This window comes from Rhinoraja longicauda, chromosome 23 (genome assembly GCF_053455715.1).
Source record: "Rhinoraja longicauda isolate Sanriku21f chromosome 23, sRhiLon1.1, whole genome shotgun sequence".
Taxonomy (NCBI): domain Eukaryota; kingdom Metazoa; phylum Chordata; class Chondrichthyes; order Rajiformes; family Arhynchobatidae; genus Rhinoraja; species Rhinoraja longicauda.
This window is the reverse complement of record NC_135975.1, coordinates 267,501-293,805: the sequence shown is the minus strand read 5'-3', so window position 1 is coordinate 293,805 and position 26,305 is coordinate 267,501. Positions and strand designations below refer to the sequence as shown.

The following is a 26,305-nucleotide window of genomic DNA, read 5'->3' as shown; positions in this document are numbered from 1 at the left end:
TTAAAAACTTTATTAAAATGATTTCATTTCTTCTCCCCGTCAGTCACCAAGGGACTTGTCTCCTCGTTATTGCTGACTCAGCAGCAACTCCCTGCTTCCTCTCCCCCCACTGTCTCTGCCTTGTGGCCAGACAGCTGCTAACCACCCCACGGTGTCCCCTCCCTCTGCCCCCAGTGTGGGTAACGACACACAAACTGCTCCACATCTACCGGCCCCAAAGGGGCATCTCTGAATGTTGCACTCTGAACTACAACTAGTCTCACACAAAGAAATAACAAGTAATATGGTGAAACCACTTTTTGTGTCTCTCTTCGGACAAAACCAATATCTCAGATGTAAAAGAATATAGACACAAAATGCTGGAGTAACTCAGTGGGACAGGCAGCATCTCAGGAGAGAAGGAATGGGTGACGTTTCGGATCGAGACCCTTCTTCACACAGTCTGAACAGTCTAAACAGTCTGATGAAGGGTCTCGACCCAAAGCGTCACCCATTCCTTCTCTCCAGAGATGCTGCCTGTCCCGCTGAGTTACTCCAGCATTTTGTGTCTATTTCCAGTGCAAACCAGCATCTGCAGTTCCTTCCTGCACATCTCAGTTGTAAAGTTGTGTCAGAGAGGTAAAGGCCAAAGAAAGATGTGACGGGAGTGTGGGTGGCCTCTGGACCTCTGGAGATGTGACCTCTGGACCTCTGGACCTCTGGAGATGTGACCTCTGGAGATATGACCTCTGGAGATATGACCTTGTGACCTCTGGACCTCTGGAGATGTGACCTCAGGAGAGGTGTGGGAAGATCAGAGGGTGAAGACCAGAGAGACAAACCTCCCTGCGGCAGAAAAATAGTGAGAGGCCTGGATAGAGTGGATGTGGAGAGGATGTTTCCACCAGTGGGAGAGTCTAGGACCAGAGGGCACAGCCTCAGAATTAAAGGATGTACCTTTAGAAAAGAGAAATTCCTTTAGTCAGAGGGTGGTGAATCTGTGGACGGCTGTGGAGGCCACAAGTCAATGAATATTTTAAGGCAGAGATAGATAGATTCTTGATTAGTGCGGGTGTCAGGGGTTATGGGGAGAAGGCAGGAGAATGGGGTTGGGAGGGAGAGATAGATCAGCCGTGAGTGAATGGTGGAGTAGACTTGAGGGGGCGAATGGCCTAATTCTGCTCCTATCACATGAACTTGTGAACCTTGTTGTGGCAGTCCTCAACTGTAATTAGCACAATGCAAAGCACAAAATTGATCTGCAATTGCTGATGGAATGTAAGTTAATCCTTCCCAGTGATAGCTATGTCCCCATTAAGATTCACATTTGGCATGAGGCAGCCTCGCACGGTGCCAACATCATCAAAAGAGAATTAGCTGATGGAGCCATGTACAAGAATTATCCAGACCAGACGAGGAATAATGGACCATGTGCCTGATGTGGTGTGGCCTCGCTGTGAACCGATCCAACGGCAGGCGGGCACGGTGGTGCAGCGGGTAGTGTCACTGCCTCACAGCGCCAGAGACTCAGGTCCCATCCTGACTACGGGCGCTGTCTATACGGAGTTTGTACGTTCTCCCCGTGACCTGCGTGGGTTTTCTCCGGGTATTCCGGTTTCCTCCCACACTCCAAAGATGTACAATTCTGAAAACATTCAACATGTCCCACCACCGGACACCTCCTCCCACCACGACTTTCGCAGAGTGTTGGCCTTTCTACGCTGACTCCAAACACACCGGGCAAAGTCCAGGGGTTATTCTGCTGTGCGAGGGCTGTGACTGAGAGGGGCATTAGTTGGGTCACTAGCGGTGCAATATGTACACGGGGAACAGGCAGGTTCTACAAAGACAGGGCACCGAGTGACCGAGCAATGTGGCCCTTGTCCTGTAATAGCGCCACCTTTGGATGGAGGATTGTAAATGATTGAATAAACCACAGTACAGCTGCGCAGTCATGTTCTGGTCAGCAGTGAGTTAACTTGTTATTCAGTGTCTGAGCTCAAGATATCACAACCACCCCCTTTTTGTCTCCTTTACACCTCCAACATTCGTCACTTATTCCACCTGTCCACCAATCACCCCCTCACCTGTATCCACCTATCACTCGCCAGAGACAGACACAAAGTGCTGGAGTAACTCAGCAGGTCAGGCAGCATCTGTGGAGAACATGGATAGGTGACGTTTCACAGAGTGCTGGAGTAACTCAGCGGGTCAGGCAGCATCTCTTTGAGTATATGAAAAGCGCTATATAAATAAAATGTATTATTATCTCTGGAGAGAAGGAATGGGGGATGTTTCAGGTCAAGACCCTTCTTCAGGCTGATGTCAGGGGTGGGGGAGACACATAGATAAGGATGTGTACGGTGTGAAAATAGGACAAAGGGAATGGAGATCAAGTATAATGTAGAACATATATTTGTTAGTTGGGAGAAGGTAACAACAAAACAAACAGATACAATGTAGTCAGAGGCAGTTAGACCTGAGAAGGGGGCTGGTGTAATCATATATTGTCTTTCCACTGACTGGTTAGCGCGCAACAAAAGCTTTTCACTCTACCTCGGTACACATGACAATAAACTCAACTAAACTAAAGTATTCCCGCATCTGCAGATCCTTGTGTCTTTGTGTTTAATCGCTGTCCCACTGAGAGGTCTCTCCAAGCTGCTTAAGGCCCTGAAGCTGAGTTGGTTTCTATCTGACAGAGTTTCTGAACAAAGTCTTCATGGACTTGGATGAAACGGTGCAGCTCGGGAACACCAGCCCGGTCCGGTCCTGTCCTCGGGCTGTGATACGTAATCAGCGCACATTGTAGGGATGGTCGTTAAACAGGGTGAACGCTCACAGTGCGATTCATAATCAGCTCAGCTGCCTTCGAAGGACCACGCTGGTCACAAAATACTGGCCCAACTATCATGTAATTATGTGTCGTAGGAAGGAACTGCAGATGTTAGTTTAAACCGAAGATCGAAACAAAGTGCTGGAGTGACTCAGCGGGTCAGGCAGCATCTGTGGAGAACATGGATAGGTGACGTTTCACAGAGTGCTGGAGTAACTCAGCGGGTCAGGCAGCATCTGTGGGGAACATGGGTAGGTGACATTAAGGGTCTCGACCCCAAACATCAACCATTCCTTCTCTCTAGAAGATGTCTACCTCTGCCTGTGGCGCCGAGTTACTCCAGCATTTTGTGTCTTTATTACATAATTATAAAACTTATGAAGGGTTTCGAGTCCCACTCCCCAGAATAAAGCACTAGTTAGAAACCATTCAAAAATGACATTTAAAGTTGTTTAGATGCGGCGCTCAAACTCGTCTTTTACTGAATGTCCCGAGGATGTGTCCTGGCGGCTCCCACGTAACATGGGGGGGGGGGGAGGGGGGCAGTGAGCGGGAGGGGGAGTGGGGGTGAGGGGGGGGGGATGATGGGGGGGGGGGTGATGGGGGGGGGGCAGTGAGCTGGGGTGTGGGGCAGGGAGGGGGGGATGTGGGAGTGAGCGGGGGGGGGTGGGGGGAGTGAGCGGGGGCGGGGGGGGTGTGGGGAGGTGGAGGAGGGTGGGGCGATGTGGGAGTGAGCGGGGGGGTGTGGGGAGGTGGGGAGGGGGGAGTGAGCGGGGGGGGGTGGGGAGGGTGGAGTGCACTGCACCGCCTCACAAGACTCATTCTCACGCCGCCAGCGCTCAAGGTTCTGGGTCGCAGCTTGAACGAGTATCAGACAGTGCCGGGTCGGGACCCTTCTTCAGACCCACGGTGGAGGGTCGGGTGGTGGGTGAAAGCTGGAAGAGAGAGGTGAGGGCGGGACAGAGTCTGGCGAGTGATAGGTGGATACAGGTGAGGAACAGGCTGGGGCAAGCGGGGCGTACCTGTATGTGGCAGAGGTGAAAGGTGAACTGGAACCAGGTACTTGGGCAGAGACGGACCCTGGAGAGAGAAGGGCTGAGACACTCCGGGCAGGTTGTATTGAAGTCTGGCAAGAAGATTAAATTACAAAGCGCTGGACACTGGGATAAGAGAGAGGGAGAGAGAGGGGAAAGAGATAGAGAGAGAGAGGAGAGGAAGAGCGAGGGGGAGAGAGAAGGGGGAGGGGGAGAGAGAGGAGGGGAGAGAGAGAGAGGGGAGAGGTAGAAAGAGAGGGGGGGAGAGAGAGAGAGAGGGGAGAGGTAGAAAGAGAGGGGGGGGGAGAGAGGGAGCGAGAGGGGCAGGTAGGGGGAGAGGATGCTCATTGTTCCGGAGTGGTGAATGAAGAGGGACGGGGCGAGGGAGATGAGGAGCGGCGCGGCGTGGCTGTTATTGATGTTGTGCTGCCGTTATTGTAGCGCTGGCGACACCGGCCACCCGAGACTGCGCCTGTCGTATAAAGGTAGGTGGGAGGGGGTTGAGTGGGGGGATGAGTGGGTGGGTGGGTGGTTGAGTGGGGGGATGAGTGGGGGGTGGGTATGTGGGTGGGGGTGTGGGTGCCTGCCTGTCTGCCTGTTTACTGTGGTCACGGGCTGTGTTAACGAGGGCTACAGGTTCTGCCAGAGCGGTGACTGCTCGCCAGCCAGGGGCAGCTTTGTGTTAGAAGGAACTGCAGATGCTGGTTCAAACCGAGGTGAACCTTTGCGTTGCTTTGGCGCCTGTGGCCACCCCACGGCTCATCAGTGGGTTTGTCACACTGAATGTACAGATGGCCGGCTGTAGGCAGCAGCTCCACCCGCTGCACCGCCTCGAAGGCCAAAGATTCCCCCCTTCACCCACACTGTCTCCGGGAGAGGGTGAACTCGTTACCCGGTGGTGCTGGGTCACTGAGCGACCACACTCACCGCCCACTATAGACAAAAGGAGAAGGCCATTCAATGTGATCGCGGCTGATCATTCTCAATCAGTACCCCGTTCCTGCCTTCTCCCCATACCCCCTGACTCCGCTATCCTTAAGAGCTCTATCTAGCTCTCTTTTGAATGCATTCAGAGAATTGGCCTCCACTGCCTTCTGTGGCAGAGAATTCCACAGATTCACAACTCTCTGGGTGAAAAAGTTTTTCCTCATCTCCGTTCTAAATGGCCGACCCCTTATTCTTAAACTGTGGCCCCTGGTTAATCTTATATGTTTCAATAAGATCCCCTCTCATCCTTCTAAATTCCAGTGTATACAAGCCTAGTCGCTCCAGTCTTTCAACATATGACAGTCCCGCCATTCCGGGAATTAACCTAGTAAACCTATGCTGCACGCCCTCAATAGCAAGAATATCCTTCCTCAAATTTGGAGACCAAAACTGCACACAGTACTCCAGGTGCGGTCTCACTAGGGCCCTGTACAACTGCAGAAGGACCTCTTTGCTCCTATACTCAACTCCTCTTGTTAAGAAGGCCACCATTCCATTTGCTTTCTTCACTGCCTGCTGTACCTGCATGCTTCCTTTCAGTGACTGGTGCACTAGGACATCCAGATCTCGTTGTACGTCCCCTTTTCCTAACTTGACACCATTCAGATAATAATCTGCCTTCCTATTCTTACCACCAAAGTGGATAACCTCACACTTGTCCACATTAAACTGCATCTGCCATGCATCCGCCCACTCACACAACCTGTCCAAGTCACCCTGCAACCTCATAGCATCTTCCTCACAGTTCACAATACCATCCAGCTTTGTATCATCTGCAAATTTGCTAATGGTACTTTTAATCCCTTCATCCAAGTCATTAATGTATATTGTAAATAGCTGCGGTCCCAGCACCGAGCCTTGCGGTACCCCACTAGTTACTGCCTGCCATTCTGAAAGGGACCCATTTATCCCCACTCTTTGTTTTCTGTCTGTCAACCAATTTTCTATCCATATCAGTACCCTACCCCCAATTCCATTTGCTCTAATTTTGCCCACTAATCTCCTATGTGGGACCTTGTCAAAGGCTTTCTGAAAGTCAAGGTACACCACATCCACCGGCTCTCCCCTATCCATTTTCCTGGTTACATCCTCAAAAAAAATCCAGAAGATTAGTCAAGCATGATATCCCCTTCGTAAATCCATGCTGACTCGGAACGATCCTGTTACTACTATCCAAATGCTCCGCAATTTCATCTTTTATAATTGACTCCAGCATCTTCCCCACCACTGATGTCAGACTAACTGGTCTATAATTTCCTGTTTTCTCTCTCCCTCCTTTCTTAAAAAGTGGGACAACATTAGCTACCCTCCAATCCACAGGAACTGATCCTGAATCTATAGAACATTGGAAAATGATCACCAATGCATCCACGATTTCTAGAGCCACCTCCTTAAGTACTCTGGGATGCAGACCATCAGTCCCATCAGGCTACCCAACACCATTTCCTACCTAATGTGGATTTCCTTCAGTTCCTCCGTCACCCTAGGATCTCTGGCCACTAGAACATCTGGGAGATTGCTTGTATCTTCCTTAGTGAAGACAGATCCAAAGTACAGGTTCAACTCGTCTGCCATTTCCTTGTTCCCCATAATAAATTCCTTCTGCCTTCAAGGGACCCACATTTGCCTTAACTAATATTTTCCTCTTCACATACCTAAAGAAGCTTTTACTATCCTCCTTTATATTATTGGCCACCTTACCCTCGTACCTCATCTTTTCTCCCCGTATTGCCTTCTTAGGCACTGAGCGGTGGAGGGAGTGGAGAGAGAGCTAGATAGAGCTCTTAATGATAGCAATGGGGAGAGGGCAGGAACGGGGTACTGATTGTGGATGATCAGCCATGATCACATTGAATGGCGGTGCTGGCTCGAAGGGCCGAATGGCCGCTTCCTGCACCTGTTGTCCACGTTCCCCAGGAGAAGCTGGTTCGGCCGACCCTCACCGCCCAGAGGCACAGAGCAGACGAGGTGCCACTCGGACAACATTAGCTCACAGCCAGGAATGTTCATATCTGCAGCTTTTCAGCAGCTGGACGTGTTGATTCCTTACCTCCCTCCCCTCACGGTAACTCTCCAGTGTCGCGGCCGCCTTCACCTGGGCCGACGGCTGTTGAGGTTGTGCACACATTGTGAGCATGATTGGAGGGGGAAGGTCGCAGAGCAGCTGCCTCTCAACGACAGAGAACCCGGGTTGATCCTGACATTGGGCGCTGTCTGTGAGGAGTTTGCACATTCTCCCTGTGACCGCGTGGGTTTCCTCTCACATCCCAAGATGTGTTCACCTAATTACCCCGAGTGCAAGGGGTAGAAACTGAGCGGTGTCGATGGGATAAAATGGGGTAAAGGTGGGACTGGTGTAAATGGGCCAGCAAGAGCTCGATGGGCTGAGTGGCCTGATTCTGTGCTCGATCGCTCTGTCACTCCCTGCTTTGTTTTCACTGCAGATGCTGCCTGACCTCTTGTGTATTTCTAGTATTTAAGTTTTCCAGCACCTGTAGTTTTTTACTTTATAATCCCTGGGTCGATCAACCACTTTGAGCGGCAGAAACTGTTTCCACTTATCACAATGTGTTTTCCATTTAATCTTCCAATCTTTCTGTTTAATTTTTATTGTTGTGTTGCACTTGTTCAGACCGGAGCTGTAGATATTGATTCTGGGTGTTGCATCAGATAACAGGAGTTGTGACTCTGGGTCCTGTCTGTTCCTCTTGTCTGATTTGCTGCCATGGTTCCAAATCAAACGCAGCTTCAAATCCATGTCAGCACCAATCAAATAAAGTTGACTGCATTCTGAGGCCCAGCTCCTGACGAAACTCTCAGTCAGCGGATGTGAAATTTCCTGCAGGATTAACTCCTGGTATATGTTTGGGAATTATCAGATTAACCTGTTATGGGTTAAGGTCGTTAGAATGTCACAAATCCATCAGAAGGATTCAGTACTGAGGAGCCCGTGAAATTCCACCACACATTAGGGGATTCCTTACCCATGATCAACAAAACTACAAAGCTTGTGTTTCTGCAAGTGCAACTTTTATTAATGGCACTGGGGGGGGTAATCCCAAAACCACTGCCTGCCCTGCCTTGTCCCATGTCGGGGTACAGTAGGTGACCCCTCCAGCAGTACACAGTCCTGGCCGGTACCAAGGTCATATTCCATGCCGGGAGAACACGCAAGGTGGAGGTGTGGCCATCACGGTGGCGCAGCGGGCAGAGCTGCAGCCTCACGGCACCAGAGACCCGGGTTCCATCCTGACTACGGGTGCTGTCTGTACGGAGTTTGTACGTTCTCCCTGTAGCCTGCGTGGGTTTTCTCTGGGTGCTCCGGTTTCCTCCCACACTCCAAAGATGTGCAGGTTTGTAGGTTAATTGGCTTTGGTAAAATTGTAAATTGTCCGATGTGTGTGTAGGATAGTGTTAGTGTGCGGGGATCGCTGGTCGGCATGAACTTGGTGGGCCGAAGGGCCTGTTTCCACGCTGTTGCTCTAAACTGATCTAAACTAAACATGGTTTGTAATGGCGGTCATGAAAGCACCGTGCTTGTAAAACTTCTGCTGGTTCCTGCTGTGTTTTTGACCTCAGTACCATCCAGGGCTCGGTATTGTAGGTGTGGGCCTGCTGCCCTTCCGTGGGCCATCGGTTTGGGTCATCCCAGACCCACCATGGTTGCTGGGGGATGGCGTGCAGTCACTCACCTCAGGGGCAGGGGTGGGGTGGACAATACCCACTGGGCTGGTCAACAATGACCATCAGTGTCAACATGATCAATAGTGCCCATACCCAGAACACCAGGGTCAATATGGACAATGGTACCATATCCAGAACACCAGGGTCAACATGGACAACAGTGACCATACCCCAGAATACCAGGGTCAATGTGAGGTGTATAAGATCATGAGAGGGGTTTCTCTGGATGCTCCGGTTTCTCCCACACACCAAAGACATACAAGTTTGTAGGTTAATGGAATAATTATAAATCGTCCCGAGAGTGTGTAGGATAGTGCTTGTGTGCGGGGATCGCTAGTCGGCGCGGACACATTGGGCCTGAAGGGCCTGTTTCCATGCTGAATCTCTAAACTAAACTAAACACCAGGGGTTTAGGGAGTGAGTGCCACAAGGGAACACATCTGTTTGGATGCTGCAGACCCACAGGACGTCGTTTCCTTCACGGATCCCAGATTGCAATTCATGTTTTTCATTAATCTCCTCTCTTCGGCCTCTTCATTCCCTGGAGGCTTATCTCCTTGTCTTGGCTATTTTCCAATCTTTTTCCAAACCACACAACCTTCACGTAGATGATTGTTTCACAATGTTGCTGTTTTGCAAGTTGTTGCATTTATTTCTGCATCATTTATTACCGTGCATGCAACACAATGCATTTTGTTTACTCCAGGACCTGCATGTGTGCAAGGAATTTCACCCCACCCTTGCTGTGTGGCAATAAACTATAGCTAACTGGACAGTTGAAAAAGGACACAAAATGCTGGAGTAACTCAGCGGGTCAGGCAGCATCTGTGGAGAACATGGATAGGTGACGTTTCACAGAGTGCTGGAGTAACTCAGCGGGTCAGGCAGCATCTGTGGAGAACATGGATTGGTGATGTTTTGGGTTGGGACCCTTCTTCAGACTTAGAGTCAGGGAGAGGGAAATGAGAGACATGAAAGGGAACATAAACCATCTGCAACATTAGCTGTATGACATTTAATACAAGGAGTCAGCTTGGTGTTTCAAAGTTTCAAGGCCAATTTATTGTCACTTGTAGCAATTAATTTGTACATGTACAAATTTCACTGTGAAATTTGAGTTACCTTACAGCCATACTAAGTGAAAAGCAACAAGACACACAACCACATAAAAGTTGACATAAACATCCATCGCAGTGCATTCCACATTCCTCACTGTGATGGAAGGCGATAAGGATCAATCTACTTCCTCTTGATGTGGGATTCCCCACATCTGTTCCCCCTCAACCACCAGGAGAATTGAAGGTTGCGTGTGCCGCTAGATGAGGGAGGAGTCCTGAGTGGATATCTCACAGCACAAATGGGTGGAGGTCCCAAAATACCAAGCATTTACAGAGGGTTGGCCAGGAGTTGGAGAAGCGTCAGAGTTGCCCACAACTGGACCGCCTGTACACTTTAGATTTGGGTGGTGAATCTGTGGAATTCTTTGCCACAGACGGCTGTGGAGGCCATCAGTGGATATTTTTAAGGCAGAGATAGATATATTCTTGACTAGTACGAGTGTCATGGGTTATGGGGAGAAGGCAGGAGAATGGGGTTTGGGGTTGTGTTGTGAGATAGATCAGCCGTGATTGAATGGCGGAGTAGACTTGATGGGCTGAATGGCCTAATTCTGCTCCTATCATATGATCTTATGATCTTACACGTCAGCTCATCATACACTGAACACGCATGGTTCCATGATCGGGAATGACAGGGTCTATGTAGACGGTAGACAGAGTCTCTCCATCAAAGGCGGATGTCCACCTGATGGACTGGTATCGTGGACATCAGCTGCAGTGAGGGAAGTCCACATGATCCCGGCAACAATGCAGCACAAAGGCTGTGACAGGCTGAACATTGTTGGGGTGAATGGGAATACTACATCAATAAGCATGGTTGCATGCAACAACAAGGCATTTCAATATACGGTGGTAGGAATAGGGAACGAGGAGGTAGTTGAGGCAGCTTCAATCACAACAGTTAAAGGACAGGTACATGTACAGGGAAGGTTTAGCAGCATATGGATCAAATTCGGGAAAATGGGACTAGCTTAGATGGGGCATCTTGGTCAGCATGGATGGGTTGGGCCGAAGGGCCTGTCTCTGTACCGTATGACTCTGATTCGCTATAAATGGGTCCCCAGTGGTCACAGGGCAAAGTGTGCTGAGCTCCATATATGATGACATACAAACAACACGGCGTTTGCTGACGACATACATCCTAAAGTCAAACTTTGTGAGAGTCTTCATTGCAAGAGAATAGATGGGTAAATGCCCACACTCTTGTGATCCAGAGTAGTGGGATACAAGAACGAGAGGAGATAGGATTAATGTGAGAGGGGCAAAGATTTAATAGGAACCTGACTTGTTCACACAGAGGGTGGTGTGTGTATGGACTGTGATGTCTTGAGAGGTCGGGAGCTTTTCTCTTGAAGGTTGGGAGGTGTGGGTGCTGGAAATGAAGACAGAAACGTTCTTGTTTTCAAACTTAAATTCCATATATTTAGTCATTTCCAAAAACAGGTACACAAAACCAAAACAGGTAGTTAAATCAAAACTGTAGCTTGCTGCCTTCATACAAAATATAACTCAAACACTGCTTCTCTCTGCTCCAGTTGTTGTCTCTCTCCTTAAATATATTGCTTCCCTTCCCTTTTAGCTCTCTCACTGAGGCAATCAGCTCATCTGTTTCAGCTGGGCAGCAATCAGTGTCAGCAGCAATCAGCAGCAATCATTGTCAGCAGCAATCAGTGTCAGCAGGGCAGGCAGCCCTGCTGACTATGGGTTTTGTAATCTTTTGCTGGCAGCCATGATGGTTTGTAGTCCTTGTTGCATCCACCGGGAGGAAATGTATCTCCCCTCTATGACTCTACCTCTCATGATATCACAGGACCAAGCTGTCAGAGGAGGTAGTTGAGGCAGGGACTATTACAATGTTAAAGAGATCTTGGACAGGTACAACATGAGTAGGATAGGTTTAGAGGGACATGGGCCAAATGCAGGCAGGTGGGATTGGTGTAGATGAGGCATCTTGGTTGGCATGGACATATTGGGCTGAAGGGCCTGTGTAATTCGAGGATAAAGCCAGGCTTGTCACCATCTCTAACCTGTATACGTTTCTCTGTGATCGCTCTGTACATTTGCTGAGTCCCTGGGTCTGGGTAATACGGATGTGTGAAGCACTGGGCTGTCAGCTCTGCTGTAGACACTAAGCTCAGAGAGACCCCACCAGCAGCCAACTGATCCCAACGCCCATGAACAATGATTCCTTTCTCTTTTGTTCCCTCATTGAGGGAACTGTTTACTTTGAGAGATTTTATGGTATAATTAAAACAGCAGAGAGAGGAATTATTATAAATGTAATAACCAGAGCCCGTGGCAGATGAAAGGAGGAAATGAAACTCACAACTATCATAAATCATGGAACTAAAATTGAACGTGTGTCCCTGTGAGATGTTTGGCAGATTTAGTTGTAGCTGGCAGTAATCCGGAGATATGGAGCCTGTTACTGACAGCTCCATCTTCCACATTGTCACCAGCAAGTCCCCTAATGTTGGGGTGTATTCTGCAGGGGTGGGGGAGGGGGGGGGTTGTAGTCTAGGAGATGATGAGGGGACAGGTACAAGTCCAAGTGTGGACAACCTCATCATGTGTAGGAAGGAACTGCAAACCTCCAGCTCACGGCAACTTAACCAAGTGCAGGTTCCTCCCTCTTATGTAGTTCTGTTGCTCTGGGAATGGCCTCGATCCAAACTGACACCAGGTCTCAGCTTGGAATAATTGGAGAATCAGAAAACCCAGAGGTGACATTGCTATTGGTAAAAGGGCCAGTTTTACCGGGATATATTCCCAATGTTGCTTTGCTTGGAATTTCATGTCACAAATGCAAAGCCGTGGAAAACTTTCCCACAAATGCCTGAGTTCCAATCCCCGTTGCTTCACAAGGATGTTAGAGTTGCTACATACATTGGTTGATTTAATCATCTTCACATCGGATCTCTTGCTGAGGGATATGTTTTGGTTTTATCCCCACGATTGTGACTCAGCAGCAAGATTTGGCTTAAGTCTTTCCCTGGCTAATTGCTGCCAATTTATCTTGTTTGAGAATAAATTGTTTCCTGCAAGATGTCGTCTGGCCAGGTTCTTGGATGTGAGGGAATGTTCCGGATGGAACTTGTGGCTGATTTTATTCCTCATTTATATCAATAATGATTGAGGATATGACTTTGATTCCAGGCAATAAAAGTGACAGGGTTAACATTTACAATTCATTTAGTCTGTTAGCCATCAATAGTTCCTCTTCCAGGAGGAGTGGTTAGTCCAGAGGTCCTCGATATCATGACTATGACTGATGGATTTTGACCATTACAGGAAGGACGCAGAGAGAAGATGATGCTCAGTCTTGGGCATGATTCTACTGATTGGTTAGCACAGGTTCAAGGGGCAGAATGGCCTTTCCTCTTCCCAGTTCTTGTTTTCCTTTGTTCTGTACGGTTTCATGTTCCTGTAATTATTCGCTCTAAGTTGGTACATTACCAAATCACCTTCTCCAAAATCTTTCCAAGCAGAAGTGACCAGATCTGGAACCAAAGTTCATGGTGGCAAAGGTTTGGATTGGAGAAAATGTATTTGAAAATGAGATTCACTTGCTAGTGACCACTGAGGGTCTTCAGTGAGGCGTGGGTCTAGGGTCAACTTCACATGAAGCACATAGTTAGCCATTGCCATGACAACAGTGGGCAAGCAAGTGGCAGCAAGTGCCTCACTTGGCTGGGGTCTCTGTGTGGCAGGCGGGGGACAGACGGGATAGAGGGGCAAAGGAGAGACAGGAGACAGAGGACAGGGGACAGAGGACAGGGGACAGGGGACAGGGGACAGAGGACAGGGGATAGGGGACAGAGGACATGGGACAGAGGACATGGGACAGGGGACAGAGGACAGGGGACAGAGGACAGGGGACAGAGGACAGGGGACAGAGGACAGGGGACATGGGACATGGGACAGGGGACAGGGGACAGGGGACAGAGGACAGGGGACAGGGGACAGAGGACAGGGGACAGGGGACAGAGGACAGGGGATAGGGGACAGAGGACATGGGACAGAGGACAGGGGGCAGAGGACAGGGGGCAGAGGACAGGGGGCAGAGGAAAGGGGACGGGACAGAGGACAGAGGACAGACGGGGGCAGGGGACAGGGGATAGGGGACAGGGGACAGGGGATAGGGGACAGGGGACAGAGGACATGGGACAGAGGACAGACGGGGACAGAGGACAGGACAGACAGAGGACAGGGACAGGGGACAGAGGACAGGGGACGGGACAGACAGGTGATAGGGGGACGGGGGACGGGGGGGCAGGGGACATGGGACAGAGGACAGACAGGTGATGGGGGGACAGGGGACAGAGGACAGGGACAGGGGACGGGACAGACAGGGGGCAGACAGGAGACAGGGGACTGGACAGAGACACCAGTTGATCTATGGGACACGATGTCATGGTCAGTTGAGTTTATTGTCACATGTACTGAGGTACAGTGAAAAGCTTTTGTTGTGTGCTAGCAGTCAGCCAACATGTGAACTCCACATAGTCTTGCTAGGACATTATTACTACTGAGGGTGTGCAGCATAGGTTCACCGGGTTAATTCCCGAAATGGCGGGACTGACATATGATGAAAGAATGGGTGGACTGGGCTTGTATTCACTGGAATTTAGAAGGAAAAGAGAAGATCATATAGAAACATAAAAAGTTCTTAAAGGATTGGCCAGACTAGATGCAGGAAAAATGTTCCCGATGTTGGGGGAGTCCAGAACCAGGGGTCGCAGTTTAAGATTAAGGGGTCGGCCATTTAGGACTGAGATGAGGAAATTTTTTTCACCCAGAGAGTTGTGAATCTGTGGAATTCTCTGCCACAGAAGGCAGTGGAGGCCAATTCACTGGATGTTTTCAACAGAGAGTTAGATTTAGCTCTTTGGGCTAACGGAATCAAGGGATATGGCGGGAACGGGGTACTGATTGTGGATGATCAGCCATGATCATATTGAATGGCGGTGCTGGCTCGAAGGGCCGAATGGCCTACTCCTGCACTTACAGCGCCTGAGGTCAGGATGGAACCTGGATCAATGGCGCTGTGAGGCTGTTGCTCTACCAGCTCAGGGCCATTGTTGGGTTGACCATTGTGAGGGAGTTGGGCAACTCTGGCTCCAAGATCGTACCTGAGGCACATCACAGCTGGTTCAAGTGGGGCACGGTCATTGAAAAGTCAAAGCCATGGACCTCTGATGAATCAGCATTAGGAGATGAATGTCCACAAGCAATGCATGTGGCTGGATGGACTTTAGTCAACCAGATCTTTGCATCCTTATTTCAGAGACTCCTTGCCTGACAGCAGATTGCTGTATGTTGTGGACAGCGCAGGATGAAGAGGGGAGATGGCCATCGTCGACATTAGAGAACTTCTTGCTGCAGAGTCTCCTTGTCCATATTGATCACTGTGTTGTGGAGACACGCTCCTTGTCCTGACAACAGATCACTACTTCTTGTAGACAGTGGGGGATGAAGAGGGGAGGTGGGCATCTTCTACACCCCATGTTTCCTGGCTGATCGTGGAGCCACATATCTCTAGACCACCCTCTCTCTTTAGTCTGAAGAAGGGTCTGGACACGAAACATCACGCATTCCTTCTCTCTAGAGATGTTGCCTGACCCGCTGAGTTACTCCAGTACTTTGTCTGTGAATCTGGACACTCTTGGCTTTCAGCAGAGCGCCGGTTGCCAGCGACTGTGTGTGGCCTGTGGTTGAGTTCTGTAACAGACTTGCTGTGGGAGGTACTGGGTCCATGAAGGGAACATCGGCTGCTGGTTAGATTGGGCACCACTTCAAACATCCACTGCTTCCAGACTCCACACTTCCCACAAGTATGGAATGATTCAGTTATAAATAGCCAGCACCATGAATGCAGCTTAACTTTATAGCAATGAATGTCTGCTCGACAACACAGTACACTCAGGGGCTTAGTATCCAGGCAGTCTATGTTACACTGAAGTGACTGAGGTTGCGGTCTGAAATACCAGGTCTGTGTTCATAAGTGATAGGAGCAGAATTAGGCCATTCGGCCCATCAGGCCTACTCCACCATTCATCATGGCTGATCTATCTGTCCCTCCGAACCACATGCTCCCACCTTCTCCTGTTTAGTTTATTGTCACGTGTACCGAGGTACAGTGAAAAGCTTTTGTTGCGTGCTAACCAGTCAGCAGAAAGACAATATATGATTACAATCGAGCCGTCCACAGTGAACAGATACAGGATAAGGGAATAACGTTTAGTGCAAGGTAAAGCCAGCAAAGTCCGATCAAGGATAGTCCGAGGGTCACCAATGAAGTAGATAGTAGTTCAGCACTGCTCTCTGGTTGTGGTAGAATGGTTCAGTTGCCTGATAACAGCCGGGAAGAAACTGTCCCTGAATCTGGAGGTGTGCGTTTTCACACTTCTGTACCTCTTGCCCGATGGGAGAGGGGAGAAGAGGGAGTGGCCGGGGTGAGACTGGTCCTTGATTATGCTGCTGGCCTTGCCGAGGCAGCATGAGGTGTAGATGGAGTCAGTGGAGGGGAGGTTGGTTTGTGTGACCAACAAACCAATGAATGTTGGTCAGTACGAGCGTGTTGGGTGAAGGGCCTGTTTCTGTGCTGTATGACTGGTCAGTACGGGCGTGGGGGGGGGGGGGGGGTGGGGGGGGAGGGGGGGGAAGGGGGGGTGGGGCTGCAGACAGAGCTCAAGTTTCACGTTGAACTATTTACATGTTTCCCAGCTAATTGAAAATTAAAAAATAGGGTTCACTGCTTCTAGGCATTTCTTTAGAGTTGTTGTAAGCCCAGTAGATGTGTGATTTCCACATAAATTAGTTTTCACAGCGTAGTTGCAGACTACACATCTTCAACCAAGCACGACTTTTGGGAATTGGTTGCTTTCAATATTAATGCTTCGCCAAGTCACCTGGGAACATCTAGGGCACAATGTTCACTGGCTGTGGATACATGATCTGATGCAGTTCCTTCCGAACACATTCTCATTCCAGTTGTAGAGTGCTGGAGTAACTCAGCGGGTCAGGCAGCATCTCTGGAGAACATGGATGGGTGACGAATTAGGCCATTCGGCCCATCAATTCTACTCCGCCATTCAATCATGGCTGATCTATCTGTCCCTCCTAACCCCATTCTCCTGCCTTCTCCTCATAACCACTGACACCCGTACTAATCAAGAATCTGTCTGTCTCCGCCTTAAAAATACTCATTGTCGGTCTCCACAGCCGTCTGTGGCAATTAATTCCACAGATTCACCACCCTCTGACTAAAGAAATTCCTCCTCATCTCCTTCCTAAATGTCCTTTTATTCTGAGGCTGTGCCCTCTGGCCCTAGCCTCTCCCACCAGTGGAAACATCTTCTCCACATCCAGGGCTTTCACTGTTCGGTAAATTTCAATGACGTACAGGTATGTAGGTTAATTGGCGGGGAAGTGTAAAAATTGTCCCTAGTGGGTGTAGGATAGTGTTAATGTACGGGGATCACTGGGCGGCACGGACTTGGAGGGCCGAAAAGGCCTGTTTCCGGCTGTATATATATGATATGATATGATATGATGATAATGAGGTCCCCTCTCATCCTTCCAAACAGCCTTCTCCTCAAACTCCACAAGTTGCCTTTTCGAAACAGATGGGAATAGCGCTGAGCTGAAGTTCCATGTTAAACCATTTATTCCAACTATCCATTTTCCCTCGGCTCTTGTCCTTTATAAGTTCGAACTCTTGCTGCTGTAAAACTGTGTCAGTTGAGACTAACAATCTCTATAGGGCCTCAGCTCCACATCTTGAAGGCAACATAAATCTGATCAATAATGTTCTTGAAAATGGACTTTATCGATCTTTTGGCTGATGCTTTAAATTATTAATGTCACTAAGCAAGTGCACAGAACGTAAGAAATGGATTCTGAAGCTGCCCATCTGATACTCTGAGATGGTTCTACCATCAGCTCAGCACCGAGACATACTTCCATAAATAAATACCGGCTGTGGATAAAATATTCACCGTAGAAATATGGATGAAACATCCCTTCATCCCAGATATCGGTTGATTGGAGATTGGAACAAACTCAATGACTGAGGTGTCACAGACCAGAGCAGAGATCTGCAAAGATTCACCACCACATGAAACATCTACTAACGGCACAGCTCTTATTATGAGACCCTAGTTCAAGACTGTCCATCAAAACAATGTCCTCTGACAATATCCTCACAAGATCCTCACTTTGCCCAGTCTGCCTTGCCCAGTAAGATCTTTGTAAGTTTTGATCAGATGCCCTGTCGTTATTCTAAACTCTTGAAAACTCTCACAACCCTAGTCAATTCAATCCGAAACATCACCTAACCGTTCCCTCCACAGATGCTGCCTGACCTGCTGAGTTTCTCCAGCACTTTGTGTTTTACTGATGTTAAATGGGTCTGAGTATAACTATTCTTCCCATCTCCCCACAACATAACCTCTGGATGCAATGATGGACATTCCACAGGCATGGACAGCAGACGTTGTATCTGTTCGAAACCAGTACGATCCATGGACAAGTGTCCATACAGCATACAGTATCACTCCCTCCTGTCCTTGTGGCCTGAGCTACTAACTGTGTGAAAGGTCAAGAACAATTCACAAACACCACCCAGAGGAGGTGAGACCCCCAGCGAGTGTTAGAGCTGAAGCCAGTACTCCCTCCTCTATCCTGAACAGAGTGGTGTGGAGAGGATGTTTCCACTAGTGGGAGAGTCTAGGACCAGAGGGCACGGCCTCTGAATTAAAGGATGTCCCTTTAGAAAGGAGATGAGGAGGAATTTCTTCAGTCAGAGGGTGGTGAATCTGTGGAATCCATTGCCACAGACGGCCACAAGTCAGTGGGTATTTTTAAGGCGGAGATTGATAGATTCTTGATTAGTGCGGGTGTCAGGGGTTATGGGGAGAAGGCAGGAGAATGGGGTTAGGAGGGAGAGATAGATCAGCCATGGATGAATGGCGGAGTAGACTTGATGGGCTGAATGCGTAAGTCTGCTGCTACAACTTATAAACCTTTGAACGATCTCAGAAGGTGTGTGTGGCGGTGCTATCGTCTGTGTTGTGTAGACTGTTCACATTACATCAGGTGCAGTCTGATGGTGACCTGCCCGCTCCTTGCTTCCATTTCAGAGCTGTGGGGGCTGAACAGAAGCAGACTGTTCCCTGTGACCGGGGGGACGTCAGACATACACACCGCGCTCCTGGACGAGTACAGGGATCGTCTGGTCCTCGGCGGCAGAGACCGGCTCTGGTCCCTCAGCCTGGACCACATTGACCAGGATTCACGAGAGGTGAGGCCACTCCCTCATCTGTGGGAGATCAGCAATAATCTCTGTGGTAAATGATGCGAGGGTCAGCAATGGCCTGGCTGCTGTGGCTGTGGTACCTCAGCTTGCAGCACGGTGGCACAGCAGTAGAACATGGACAATAGGTGCAGGAGGAGGCCATTCGGCCCTTCGAGCCAGCACCGCCATTCAATATGATCATGGCTGATCATTCTCAATCAGTACCCCGTTCCTGCTTTCTCCCCATATCCCTTGATTCCGTTAGCCCTAAGAGCTAAATCTAGCTCTCTCTTGAAAACACCCAGTGATTGGCCTCCACTGCCTTCTGTGGCAGAGAATTCCACAGATTCACAACTCTCTGGGTGAAAAAGTTTTTCCTCATCTCAGTCCTAAATGAGGAAGAACTTTTTCAGTCAGAGGGTGGTGAAGGTGTGGAATTCTCTGCCTCAGAAGGCAGTGGAGGCCAGTTCGTTGGATGCTTTCAAGAGAGAGCTGGATAGAGCTCTTAAGGATAGCGGAGTTAGAGGGTATGGGGAGAAGGCAGGAACGGGGTACTGATTGAGAGTGATCAGCCATGATCGCATTGAATGGCGGTGCTGGCTCGAAGGGCTGAATGGCCTACTCCTGCACCTATTGTCTATTGTCTATTGTCTATAAATGGCCTACCTCTTATTCTTAAACTGTGACCCCTGGTTCTGGACTCCCCCAACATTGGGAACATTTTTCCTGCATTTAACCTATCCAATTCCTTAATCATTTTATATGTTTCTATAAGATCCCCTCTCATCCTTCTAAATTCCAGTTAATACAAGCCCAGTCGACCCATTCTTTAGAGTTGCTGCCTCACAGCGCCAGAGACCCGGGTTCGATCCTGACTACGGGTGGTGTCTGTGAAGTTTGTACCTGCATGAGTTTTCTCCGGGTACGCCAGTTTCTTCCCACACTCTAAAGATGTGCGGGTTTGTAGGTTAATTGGCTTCTGTAAAAATTGTAAATTGTCCCTAGTGTGTGTAGGATAATGTTAGTGTGCGGGGATTGGTGGTTGGCACGGACTCGGTGGGCCGAAGGGCCTGTTTCTACGCTGTATTTGTAAACTAAACTCTTCTGTCACTGAAGAGTGAATTCCCAGTTGGGTCCAGATGCTCCCAGTTCTCCAGACTCCCCACTCCAGCTCCCGCTGGTCCCTGTTGCTAGCAGCCCTGGGATGTTCACAGCTCAACCATCTTCCTTTGTTGTTTCAGATTCACTGGCCCGCCACAGAGAGGCAGAGGGAGAGCTGTCGGCTGAAGGGCAGAGATCCCAAGGTGCCTGTCCATCATGGCGACATCGTGCTTACAATGTGAACTACTGTAATACTGTGCGGTATTCTTCTGCTGGGGGAGGCCCCTGGTTCACATTGGTGAGGAGTGTACAGGCAAAGGCTCGATGAGGCTGCAGGAGGTCCACTTCCTCTGGCTCGATGGCAGAAGCCAAGAACGAAGCCTCTTTACTCTCTCAGCCCACGCCGAATCATTGCTAACGTTTCTCTAAACTAAACTAAATTATAATCTGCAGATGCTGGTTTACACTGAAGACAGACACAAAATGCTGGAGTAACTCAGCGGGACAGGCAGCATCTCTGGAGAGAAGGAATGGGTGATGTTTCGGGTCGAGACCCTTCTTCAGTATCTGTGACATTACTGGCTGATCTACCCCACTTCCACCTTCCTGCTTTCTCCCCACATCTCCCGATCCCATTCATATTCAGCAATCTTGATCTTGGTTTTGAGATTGTTGCAGATGAGGCCATTTGGCCCATTGCGCCCATACTAGCTCTGAAAAAGGCACGATGCTAGTAGAGCCACACTCGTAACCTCTCCCCAAGACCCTGCATCAGATGTAGAGAGTCATTGAGTCCATGACTGAGTCCCACAGCATCTGGAGAGTTCCAGTGGTTCACCAGCCCCGTAGTGAAGAGGTGACTTCCATTCCTGTCTCCCAGGACCATCCATGTCTCTTCTTCCCCTCTCCCGTGGCTCTCAGTCTGAAGAAGGGTTTCGACCCGAAATGTCACCTATCCATGTTCTCCAGAGATGCTGCCTGACCCGCTGAGTTACTCCAGCACTCTGTGAAACGTCACCTATCCATGTTCTCCACAGAGGCTGCCTGACCCACTGAGTTACTCCAGCTCTTCCTGTCTATCTTCGGTCTAAGCCAACATCTGCAGTTCCTTGCAGCACATTTTGTAAATGAATCTATTGGTGCTGCTGGTTGTGTTTTCCATCTGTAAATATGCTTCATTAATCTGCGTCTGGGAGCTAATGTCATTCCTTTCCCTTGCTGCAGTCGGAATGTGCAAACTTTGTCCGTGTTCTCCACTCGTACAACCGCTCGCACCTCCTAGCCTGTGGAACCGGGGCCTACGATCCAACCTGCAGCTTTGTTACACTGGGGCGCTGGACAGAGGTAGGTCTTGGCACCGCGCTGCTGAGCGGGCTGTGTGAGGGGCTGTGTGTGGGGCCGTGTGTGGGCCATGTGTGAGGGGCTGTGTGTGGGGCCGTGTGTGGGCCATGTGTGAGGGGCTGTGTGTGGGGCTGTGTGTGAGGGGCCGTGTGTGAGGGGCTGTGTGAGGGTCTGTGTGTGAGGGTCTGTGTGTGAGCCATGTGTGAGGGGCTGTGTGTGGGGCTGTGTGTGAGGGGCCGTGTGTGAGGGGCCGTGTGTGAGGGGCTGTGTGAGGGGCTGTGTGAGGGACTGTGTGTGTGGGGTTGTGTGTGGGCCGTGTGTGTGGGGTTGTGTGTGGGCCGTGTGTGAGGGGCTGTGTGTGGGCCGTGTGTGTGGGCCGTGTGTGTGGGCCGTGTGTGAGGGGCTGTGTGTGAGGGGCTGTGTGAGGGGCTGTGTGTGGGCCGTGTGTGAGGGGCCGTGTGTGTGGGCCGTGTGTGTGGGCCGTGTGTGTGGGCCGTGTGTGTGGGCCGTGTGTGTGGGCCGTGTGTGAGGGGCTGTGTGAGGGGCTGGAGCTGAGACCGAGACCTGAAGGTGTGTGGGAGATCGGTGCCAAGACTGAGACCCATTGTGTGGGCCGTGTGTGAGGGGTCAGTACGGGAACTGAGACGCATGGAGTGTGTGACCTGGCTGACCCACGGAGTGGGCAGTGTGCGCTACTGTGACTGAGATCGGCAGTGTGTGAGAGGGGTCATAGTTGTGACTGAGGCCCGTGGAGTGTGGAGTGTGTGAGGGGTCGGTGCCGAGACTGTGTGGAGTGTGAGGGTCCAGTCCTGGATTGGAAGCACAGAGTGTGCAGTGTGAAGAGCCATTTGCAAGGCTTGCCATCTGCATTGTGGGCACGTCGCCAGCCCCTGGGCTGAGCCGTGCTGTTAGAGGCTGCACCAAGATGTCACTCTCTGACCAGGCTGTGAAAACCTCCCACATCTCCCAGTAACTGCAGGCAAGGCTTTGATTGGATTTACAGAAGAGCTTCTTACAGTAATACCACTCCAATGGGGATCCCAACTGTCAGGAAGAAATCCATTAAACTGCTGCAGATTGATGTGGTGAAATTGAACCTATGGAGTGGGACAATGAAGCACAAAGCCAGGAACAATTTCAGAGGAATTATAGAGTGTTTGTGCAGTAGAAATTCACAGCATCGTTTCAGGCAGCGTTGTTATTGCAGAGGAGATGGAAGAGTTTATAAACAAGCACAGAGTTGTACTAGCGTTGGACATGTCCAGGGGATTATGGGTGAGGCTGCAGTTGGAGTCTTATGTACAGGTCTGGTCACCGCACTACGGGAAGGGTGAGATTAAACGAGGGTCAGAGAGATTCAGAGGAATATTGCCTCAACTGTAGGGCTTCACTCATAATCAGACAAAATTAGGTCTGAAGAAGGGTCTCGACCCGAAACGTCACCCATTCCTTCTCTCCCGAGATGCTGCCTGACCTGCTGAGTTACTCCAGCATTTTGTGAATAAATCGATTTGTACCAGCATCTGCAGTTATTTTCTTATAAAATTAGGTTCAAGATCGTCTTGGCCATGGAAGACACATGTAGTGATGGAGGGGTGTTGTTCTTGGCCATGGAAGACACATGTAGTGATGGAGGGGTGTTGTTCTTGGCCATGGAAGACACATGTAGTGATGGAGGGGTGTTGTTCTGACGGGATCTGTGACCAGTGATCTTCTTAGTCTAGTTTAGTTCAGAGATACAGCGTGGAAACAGGCCCTTTGACCCACCGAGTCCAGGCCGACCGGCGATCCCCGCACACTAACACTATCCTACACACACACAAGGGACAATTTACAACCTTTACCGAAGCCAATAACCTACAAACCTGTACATCTTTGAAGTGTGGGAAGAAACCGGAGCACCCGGAGAAAACTCACGCAATCACGGGGAGAATGTATAAACTCTGTACAAACAGCACCCGTACTCAGGATGGAACCCGGGTCTCTGGCGCCGTGAAGCAGCAGTGCTGGGATGTCTGCAGGTTGTGGATCGTATATGAACGATTTGGGCAAAAATGTAGTTGGGCTGATCAATAAGTTTGTGGACAACATGAAAACTGGTCAAGTTATGGATAGTGAGGAGCATTGCCAAAGGGTTCCATGCTGTATGTCTGTGTCTCTGTGTCTGTGTCTCTGTGTCTCTGTGTCTCTGTGTCTCTGTGTCTCTGTGTCTCTGTGTCTCCGTGACTCTGTGACTCTGTGTCTCTGTGTCTCTGTGACTCTGTGTCTCTGTGACTCTGTGTCTCTGTGTCTCAGTGTCTCTGTGACTCTGTGACTCTGTGACAGTAAACTTCAATACATTCAAAACTCCGCTGCCCGTCTACTCACCCACTCCCCGATCCGTGACCATATCACCCCCGTCCTTTACAAACTCCACTGGCTCCCCATCCCCCAGAGAATCCAATACAAAATCCTCCTCATGACCTACAAAGCCCTCCATAACCTGGCCCCATCCTACCTGACTGACCTCCTCCACAGGCACACTCCCACCTGCACCCTCCGCTCTGCTGCTGCCAATCTCCTGTCCCCCCCTATCCGGACCAAACTCAGATCCTGGGGGGACAGGGTTTTCTCCATCGCTGCTCCCACCCTATGGAACTCACTACCCCAAACCGTCAGAGACTCCTCCTCACTCACCACATTCAAAACATCACTGAAGTCTCACCTCTTCAGCACTGCCTTCAACCACTGACCGTCACCTCATCTTCTGTCTCCTTTCTCTGTTCGTTTACTTATTTATCTATTTATTCACTTCTCTATGTTCTAGAAATCCCTGTAAAGCGTCTTTGAGTGTTTGAAAAGCACTATATAAATGTAATGCATTATTATTATTATTATATAAACCAACTGGAAATGGCAGGTAGGTACCTGTCCAAATGTTTCTTAAACGTTGTGATAGTCCCATCCTCAACTACCTCCTCCGGTAGCTCGTTCCATACACCCACCACTCTTTGTGTAAAAAAGTTACTCCTCAGATTCCTATTAAATCTCCTCTCACCATAAACCTATGCCCTCTGGTTCTCGATTCCTCTACTCTGGGCAAGAGATTCTGTGCGTCTACCCGATCTATTCCTTTCATAATTTTGTGCACCTCTATAACATCAGATGCAATCTAACATGTTTGTGATGCATTTAGACAGATACTAATCAATGCAAGTAGGATTGGTGTGGATGAGCAAAAGGGTTAGCATGGACATGTGGGCCAAAGGGCCCATTTCTGTCCTATACAACTACGACTCAAAGTGGTGAATTATCAACTTTGGAAACTCCTGATGCCTGCGTTTGGATCTGAATCTTAAGGAGGCAGCATTTTCTCAGTTAGGTGAAAACATTGACAATATAAATGCAAATCATTCCTACAGTCTCCACAGCAGTTTTATAACTGAGCAGCCCTGTTTGGCTTGAAGATTCCAATCTGGTGATCAGAGAGGGAAAGGTATTGTTCTGATTTATTGAGTCATTACTTGCATCTCCTTATCGCAGGGGTATGGAAAGTATTTAAGCAACTTTCTAAAGGTTGGTTTATGTGAGCATAGATAACACTTGCACAGTCCTTAAATTATACTGCGTGCAATCTGACAATGTTTTAACTCCACATTTTCAGATTGATGGTTTAATAATTCAATTTACAGTTTACAAAAGATGTTACAGCAAGCTTCAGGAATGGTATAATGAAAATGTATGAAATGTTGCTGTTTTTATAAGCTGGAATGTGAGACGTGTTGTGTGAGTGGAAATGTTTTCAGAAGCTGTGTTTCATTATTTGTGGCCTTTCATGAAATGAAAAGTCTACTGGGCTCAATGTTCAAACAGAAGCAGAGGTTAGAGTGCCGTTCGCAACACTGGGGGATATCTGTGTAAGAAGGAACAGCAGATGCTGGTTTAAACTGAAGATAGACATAAAGTGCTGGAGTAACTCAGCGGGTCAGGCAGCATCTCTGGAGAAAAGGAATAGGTGACGTTTCAGGTGGAGACCCTTCTTCAGACCTGAAGGGAAGAAAGGTCTCAACCCAAAACATCATCTATCCATGTTCTCCACAGATGCTGCCTGACCCACTGAGTTACTCCAGCACTCTGTGAAACGTCACCTATCCATGTTCTCCACAGATGCTGCCTGACCCGCTGAGTTACTCCAGCACTCTGTGAAACGTCACCTATCCATGTTCTCCACAGATGCTGCCTGACCCACTGAGTTACTCCAGCACTCTGTGAAACGTCACCTATCCATGTTCTCCACAGATGCTGCCTGACCCGCTGAGTTACTCCAGCACTCTGTCTATCTTCAGTCTGCTTGAACATAGTCATAGACCTTTACCACTGTGCCAATGACTAGTACAGTTGCATCATCTTGTCCCAGCTTTGTGCTCAATACCCTTCTCAATGAAGGCCAGCGTGCCAAACACCATCTTCATGGCAACCTCCATCTCTCTGCCTACTTGGTGGAAACCATGCACCTCTCCGCTCTGCAACACTCCCCAGGGCTCCACTGTTTACAGTGTCAATCCCGCCCTGGATTGATACAACAAGACATTCAAGTGGGAGAGACGAGGACCAGAGGTCGTAGTGTCAGAATTAAAGGACGTTCTTTTAGGAAGGAGATGAGGAGGAATTTCTTTAGTCAGAGGGCAGTGAATCTGTGGAATTCATTGCCACAGACGGCTGTGGAGGCCAAGTTAGTGGATATATTTAAGGCAGAGATAGATAGATTCTCGATTAGTGTGGGTGTCAGGGGTTACGGGGAGAGGGCAGGAGAATGGGGTTAGGAGGGAGAGATAGATCAGCCATGATTGAATGGCAGAGTAGATGATGGGCCGAATGGCCTAATTCTGCTCCTATCATTTATGAAGTTATGATTCTGTGATTCTACGTGAACCCAGTCCAGAAACAT

The 26,305-nt window shown here is 49.3% G+C and overlaps 1 protein-coding gene across 5 annotated transcripts in view; it reads left to right on the top strand.

The window, feature by feature from the left end:
* Positions 1-4,213: 4,213 nt before the first annotated feature.
* Positions 4,214-26,305, top strand: part of LOC144604762 (semaphorin-3E-like) — a 54,709-nt gene continuing 32,617 nt past the window's right edge. For 3 of the 5 annotated variants that reach the window (XM_078419405.1, XM_078419404.1, XM_078419406.1), the window contains exons 1-4: positions 4,216-4,334; positions 18,782-18,942; positions 20,178-20,240; positions 21,262-21,381. In XM_078419405.1, coding sequence (XP_078275531.1) covers positions 4,238-4,334; positions 18,782-18,942; positions 20,178-20,240; positions 21,262-21,381 — 441 coding nt within the window. In that variant the 5' untranslated portion in view covers positions 4,216-4,237. Of the gene's footprint in view, positions 4,335-18,781; positions 18,943-20,177; positions 20,241-21,261; positions 21,382-26,305 lie in introns of all 5 variants that reach the window. The other 2 variants (XM_078419401.1, XM_078419403.1) reach the window with 2 other exon arrangements.